A 6,795-nucleotide genomic window follows, 5' to 3' on the forward strand; every position below is an offset into this window, starting at 1 on the left:
GGGCCGGGAACAGCCGCACGAGAGGTCCGCGGCATTGGCTGCTCCATCCTGCCCGGACCGGGGGGGCGGCGGACAGAAGTGCCGGCGTTCCGGCGGAAGGGGCGGGCGGCAGCGTGGGACCGCCATGGGCCGCAAGAAGAACAAGAAGGGTCCGAGCAGCCGGGAGAGGCGGCTCGTAGTGACTTTCGACGAGGAGCGGCGGAGGTGAGGCGGGCCCCGGGGCGGGAGGCGGGGAAGGAAGGCATCCCCCGGTCGCTAAAAGCCGGGCGGTTCTGTGTCGCCGGCGGTAGGGAGTACCTGACCGGCTTCCACAAGCGGAAGGTGCAGCGGAGGAAAGCGGCGCTGGAGGAGATCAAACGGAAGCTGAAGGAAGAGCAGAGGAAGATGAAAGAGGAGGTGAGAGAAGGGTCTTGTGTCCCCCCTCTCCAGGACGGGCAGTGAGCGGGGCAGGAGGGGCGGGCAGAGGCGCCGCATGACCTGTTTCCATTCCTCAGCGGCACCAGGAGTATCTGAAGATGCTGAGCGAGAGGGAGGAGGCGCTCGGTACGTGCTGGGCCCTCGGTGGGGAGGGAGGTGGGCGCCCGTGGTCCGACAGCCTTGACTGGGTGTTCAGAGCTGGGGCAGGGATGCCCGCACGCTGTCCCCACAACAACAGCTGCTCGGTCCTGTCGTGTTCTCCAGACAAGCTGGGCATCAGTCTGAGCGGTGACCCCTTCAGCTCTCTGTACCGGGAATCATGAGGGTTGTACAGAAAGGAAGGAGCAGGAGGACATCTCCAAAGTGTCAGCAGGTCCCCTCGGGGGAGAGGGAGCTTGCCCTCCAGGCTTGCAGTGCCAGGCCCCTCTACCCTTTATCACTGCATGCCAAGGCTGGATGTCGCCCCTGCCCAGCACAGCGCATCAGGAACAAGTGAGTCTATCCCGTGAAAAGCTGGGCACTTTGCAGTGCAAGATGTCTTGTGTTCCTAGAGGAGGCTGATGAACTGGAGCACTTGGTGACATCGCAGACGGAGTCTGTAAACATCGACCACCCAAACCACATTGTAACAGTGACCACCATCAGTGACCTGGACCTCTCAGGGGCACGCCAGCTGGGACTGACCAACCCTGTGGTAAAGCCTGTTGCTACCTCTCTGTGTCAGCTGTACGCATTCCTGGGGCTGATGAGGTAGGGCTGGTGGTCCCTGAGTATATCCAAGGCCTTGCAGCTGGCTGGGAACAGGGATGAAAAGGGAAACTCATAGCTTGTATATTTTTCTACAATTTAAATTTGGCCTCTAAAGAGAAGGAAATGTCTTGTGTGAGTAGCTTACTCCAAACCTCATTGGAATCCTTTGCTAGTCCCGAGTGACCTCGGTTAGAGGAAAAGTGTTGCTCGACTGGATGGCAACAGTGTAATACTTTAAAAGGTGATAAAAGACAAACAGCAAGATTTCAGCCTTTGCTGCATGTTCTGTCCTTGACCTCTTTCCTGTGTCCTGTTCAGAAATATTACTGTTACCATGAGGAGGCATTTCTCTTCTCCATAATCCGGTGTTCGGACCACCAACTAAGAAAAGCATTCAGTTCTGGTTGTGGTCACTTTTATTCTCAAAATACATTGTAACTAAGATCTTGTATTTGTTTCATAGAGACTCTCAGGTATTGGCTGTGCTTACATTTGTATGGTCATCTGATCTGAAAATCCACTCTATGAGGTCTTGATGGTAATTTAAGCAAAAGCCAAGACCTTTTGTTCATTCAAGTTTAAACTTCAATCACATGGCCATTAAGATCATGCTGAAGTTTTTGGATCTTGGAGTGGATTACTGTAGGATGTCTCTGGTTGTGCCTTTCTGCAGGACTGCAATAGAAAACTTTGACGTTTGGACAGTGAAGGGGGTGGAGAACTAAAAAAATTTCGTCTGTGACTAGTTAGTTCACAAAACAGGATGGAATCAAGAAGGCAGTGGAAACACCAGAATCACAAAAGTGCTTTCTTTTTAAGGGAAAAACTGATGGATCTGAAGAAGAGAAAGGGGAAGAGGTGGTGAACAAGCCTGTGAGAACAATGCCCAAGAAGTCCAGAAACCCCTTCCTGTCTGAAAAGTACGTACAGGTTCCTTCAGGCCTTTGCTGTTCGGCTCTGGAAGCTGATGGGAATGTTGGGTTCCGGGACGCGCGGCGTGGCCGCGGGAGGGGTGCGGTGCTGCCCGGCAGGGCCGGCAGGGGGCGCTGGCGGAGCGCGGTCCGCACGCCCCGCCCCGCTCCTGCCGCTGCGGGGACCGCGCGGGAGGAGGGCAGGGGGGGTGGGCTTCGTTCTCACCTCTTACCTAGTCCTCCTTCGCGGCACATTCCTCAGCGTGCAGAGCTTGTCTCTAGGGCTGAAGGTCAGAGGCTCCTAAAAGTCAAAGCTCAGCCGTTCTCCACAGTTTTCAATATCCCGGTTTTACAACTGCTTTGAGAGTGTGGAGAGTTACTTTACCTCTGTGGGGTATGGGCAGCACAATGCTCACAATATTAATTTTTGTTGTTACCGCACATGGAGACTTGCAGGTTTCCTGCATAGCTTAAGAGTCCCTCTGGGACTTGCCGTGTCTGGTATCCATTCCTTCTGGGCCACACAGAGCTCTCCAGCTATTGTTGTGGTGTCGCCTTGCTTCTGCAGGCTTTGGTCCCCAGACATTTTTCTCTTTCTGCCCTGCACAGAATCTCTTCTCTTACTGCCACACTGCACATGCACAGCCAGAAAAAAACAAAAGGAAAGAGATGCCAACGTGGACAAGGCTCACGTAAGAAAATCCAGAAGTCCGGCACAGGGAGAACCACTAAGACTCAGCGTCGGAGGCTGACTGGCAAAATGGGCCGTGATCAAGATTAACAGAGAAACTAATGTTCAGACCACCAACTGGGACAGTGCTCCACATCTGACCTGCTGCTCTTTGGGACCCTGTCATTGTGGGCAAGCACCTTGTTTACATGGCGTTCTGACTAGCCAGGAATCCAGTTCAGCCTTTCTGTTGCCTCCTGAGCACTGGCCAGGGTGACTAGACGCTCTACCCATTTATTTTTGCAGTGATCTCCAGCTAAGTGTCTGGGTGCCACAGAATCTCTTAAAAACTTCTGCTGAAGGTCATGTTCTCTATTTGGCGTAACCCTTCTGTCCTTGGCCCTCCCCTTTCAGAGCTGATTCTTGGCATTATTAGAGAAAAGGATCTCGGGCAGAGTGCAACAGGCACATCATTGTCAGGGCAACTTGAGAGACTTGGGAGAGCTCTGCTTGCACTCCTGCATCAGTGCCCTGGCATTTCTGCTGTGCAGTAAATCCTTTTTCCATGGAGATATGGTGTCATCTTGTCTCCTGTGTTTCTTCACCACACAACACAGTGCCACACCTGAATGCATGGGTACTTTTTGTTTGGTACTTGTGCCAAGTGAAATTGGATAACTTTGTGAATAAATTTGAAGTCATTTTGCTAAGGAAAAAAAAAACAACTGTGACTTATTTGAAGCATAACAGGTGGTGTGCTAACGCCAGTACCAACTGGAAAGAGGGGGAGGTAATTCCTGGTGTTTAAAGGATATTGAAATCCACTGGTGCTTGGAAAATGGAATAGCTAGGAGCTATTTCTGTGGCAAGGCAGAGCCAGCTAGAGCAGGAATTGCTTATTCCATTGTCTGCTGAATATGCTGATTGTAACTGTGATAGCTTAGGGGAGTATGAAATGCCCTAATGCCCTTGCTGTATGTGTGTGGCCCTCTCCGGGGTGGGAGTGGCAGAAGCTGCCCTTGCCCTTTACCTCAGGGTTGCTGCAGTTATTAGCAGCGAATTGCCTTTCTTCTTAGGACCTCAGTGTATGTTTTTTACTGTGGTTGCCCTCAGCAGGGGGAGAAAAAAAAACTTTGTATGGTTGGGATTTAGGAGTACTGGTGACAAAACTGAGGGAATCCTCTGAGGAGGAGAGTGAGTCCAAGCAGCATGCTGGTCTCTGTCGTGGAGTATCCTGGAGTATTCTGCCTCTGTCAGCCAGGCCTCCTCCCATGCCATGTGTGCACTGGAAAGGAAATTACAAAGAAAGAAAAGTGTCCAAAACCCACACCAGAGAAATTTGCAGCCTAGCAAGGGGCAAGTAAATAGATTCCTCATGCCAGAAATGGGAGGGAAAAGAGTAAAGCAGTGCCTGAGGCTGCCTAGAGAACATCAGAACAATGCTGATGGCCACCAGCTGCTAAAGTGAATGGCACCAGCCTGATATATCTCTCCATCGTTTCTTGTAGGGTGTGCACATAGAGCTGTTCTCCAGAGTGTGTTAAGGGGGAGGGTATGATCTCAACACTGACAGCAGCAGTGCAATTTCTGCTAGATGGAGGGTTCTGGAGGGAGCTGGGTGACACACATGCTTATGGTAAGGAATGGGGTCCTCTTGTACTTCCCTTTCCCTTCTGAAGAAGGTAATTGCTGAGAAAGTGGACACTGTTAGCACTGGTGCCTTGTATGCTTGGATTCAGAGTCCCCACCCTGGGCTGAGTTCTTGGGCACTAGCACAGAATAAACTCAGTCACATTGTTAAGGGGTGTGTGTGTGGTTTTCTCACCTCCAAAATAGTTCTCAAACATTGCCTTAAAGGCCCCTCCAGTGAGCTTTTACACCTATCTCACCTGGGGTTCTTGGGTGTTTCTAAGCTGCAAGAACAACTCAGGCACGGCCAAAAGTGTTATGCTAAACTGAATCTCAGCCAAAGTATGCAAGAGGTCCCATGTGTAGAGAATAAATTATTTCTTGTTCTGGTTTGGGAGTTACATGCTCTAGAGCGTTCTGTGTTGGATGGGTTTGAGAGGGATGAAGGAGGGAGGGAGAGGGAAGTTCTGTTTGGAGAGGTGTATCACACCTATGGGACTGCAGGTCAAAGATGGAGGACAGGGTGACATCCTTGGTCTGGATCATACAGCAGCTTTCCTTTGTCTCCAGGACATAGTGCCTTGTGGAGGGACCGTGGACAGAAGGTGACTTGTGTGCTTCCTCACTCGAGGAGTTTGCTATGGAGCTGGGATGGCCACTGTAAAAGAAATGTACTGTTTGAGCAATCTGCTGGAGTATGGAGTGTGGAATGTGGATCAGTTGCCTTCCCCAGCCTGTAGGCAACCTGACATGGTAGCTGGGACAGAGCTGGATGACCTCATTGTATTCCAGATGAGGTGTTAAGAGTGACTTCAGTTTTTGTCATATTGCTGCCAGGTGATCTAGAAGAATCTCACATTTAGTTTGCTGTTTTCCTGGTCTAATAACATTTTTGAGCCTTTCTCAAGTGTCAGTTGAAATCTCCAGCAACCCCTTCCATGCTCTGAAATCTTTCAGTTTCTGCTAGAAAATGAGTTTTCAAATTGAAAAAAAAAAAAAGTGTGTGGAAAAACTGAGAACAGAACTGTTAAATCCACTATTGATTTCTCCATTTGATTGATTAAAGCTTTATTCTGTAGCATGAATTACTGACTCAGCCCTTGCCTGCTGTTTTTGTTACACACGGAGTATTGAGTCAGGCTACCCCTGGATATATTGAAATGAGGATATGAGTTTTTACATACAAGTTAGTGAGTGAAGTGTTTGCCGGACACATCACAGTTCATACCAGACTCTGGCTTAAAATTCTTCTTTGCTGCTTCCACTTGTTTTCAAAAAGGATTTGAGCATTTTGGGGGTTTTTTCTCCCTTAGCTGCTCAGGAGGAGGCTGCTTCCACATATAAGGTACTTGCAAAAAAAAAAAAAAGTAAGGTACTTGCAAAAATCAACATGCTAGTGCAGTTGCTGCTCCAGCAAGGAAAAGCAGAGACCAGCAGCTCCCTGTGAATCCCCTTTTCCACAGACATTTCACGCGTGGCTCTGCAGCTAGGTCATCTCGGGCACCTGCACATTGCTGTGCACGTACTCCAGGCTCACACAGAGATGCAGGGCTTTGACGTGGGCTGCCACACTGGGACTGCCATGCCTGATGGCTTTCACTGTCTGGACCACTATTCCGCACACATGCACATACAAAAATATAATTAGAATTACAGAGGATCAAAAGCAGACTGGAAGCCAAAAAGATCAGACGGGGGAAAATAGGAGCACAGCAAAAAGGAGGAATGGTTGCAGTGTGTGCATGAGCTGTGGGCTAATCAGTGCACTGTAGTTATTGCTTTTGTAGTGTATCAAGCTCAAGGCTGTACTCAGTACAGTCACACTGCTGCTTCCAGCATTGTGTTCCAGAAACAAACTCAAGGAAAAAAGTTACTGGGAGAGTGATGAGAACTTGCAGGGACTACAAGGGAGCTGAATATTGGGTTGTGTGGGGTAGATAGGTTTGAGGAGTGGATTGCAGACTGCCCTTAATGAATAAACAAAAGGTGAAATTGAATTTTTTGTAACTGTCACCAGCACCCGGAAGAGAAGGAGTTCGAATTCTAGAAGGAGCAGTGGAGGGCAGAGTTTAAGGGCGTTCTGCTAGAAATAGCGAGGGTCAGGTAGGGTTTGTGCTTGGTAGGTAAAGCCCAGGTTAGACAAATCTCTGAGTGCTGTGGGTAGCCATGACCCCCCGCTGGAGCTGTGCTGGGACACGGTGGCGTTTCGGTCTCTCAGTGCTTGCGGGTAAGTCCGCCACTTTGACTTCTGTTTCGGCTTCGGGATAACTAACTCTTGGGGTGCTGCCTGCGGGGAGCACTGGGGAAGCCCCTCGGCAGGCGGTGAGGCGGTCCCTGGAGCGCTCCAGCCGAGGGGAAGGGCTGGGTGCCGAGCCGCAGCACGGTGCCGCTGCCCGGGCCCAGGCCCGGCCCCCGGCC

General features: G+C 50.4%; 1 protein-coding gene across 1 annotated transcript; it reads left to right on the forward strand.

Annotated features, from left to right (window-relative positions):
• Positions 1-115: 115 nt before the first annotated feature.
• On the forward strand, positions 116-3,849 carry NOL12 (nucleolar protein 12). Its single transcript, XM_066184087.1, has 6 exons — positions 116-204; positions 291-396; positions 495-543; positions 969-1,111; positions 1,987-2,087; positions 2,688-3,849. The coding sequence occupies exons 1-6, from the start codon at positions 125-127 to the stop codon at positions 2,857-2,859; spliced, it is 651 nt and encodes a 216-aa protein (XP_066040184.1). The 5' UTR covers positions 116-124; the 3' UTR covers positions 2,860-3,849.
• The last annotated feature ends 2,946 nt before the right edge of the window (positions 3,850-6,795 follow it).

Source organism: Chamaea fasciata, unplaced genomic scaffold (assembly GCF_029207755.1).
Source record: "Chamaea fasciata isolate MVZ Bird 193981 ecotype frontalis unplaced genomic scaffold, bChaFas1.0.hap1 SCAF_5, whole genome shotgun sequence".
NCBI lineage: Eukaryota > Metazoa > Chordata > Aves > Passeriformes > Sylviidae > Chamaea > Chamaea fasciata.

Coding starts and splice junctions, on each gene's coding strand:
- NOL12 (XM_066184087.1), top strand. CDS start 125: ATGGGCCGCAAGAAGAACAAGAAGGGTCCGAGCAGCCGGGAGAGGCGG. Junction 205..290: donor TTCGACGAGGAGCGGCGGAG/GTGAGGCGGGCC, acceptor CGCCGGCGGTAG/GGAGTACCTGACCGGCTTCC. Junction 1,112..1,986: donor TGGGACTGACCAACCCTGTG/GTAAAGCCTGTT, acceptor TTTCTTTTTAAG/GGAAAAACTGATGGATCTGA.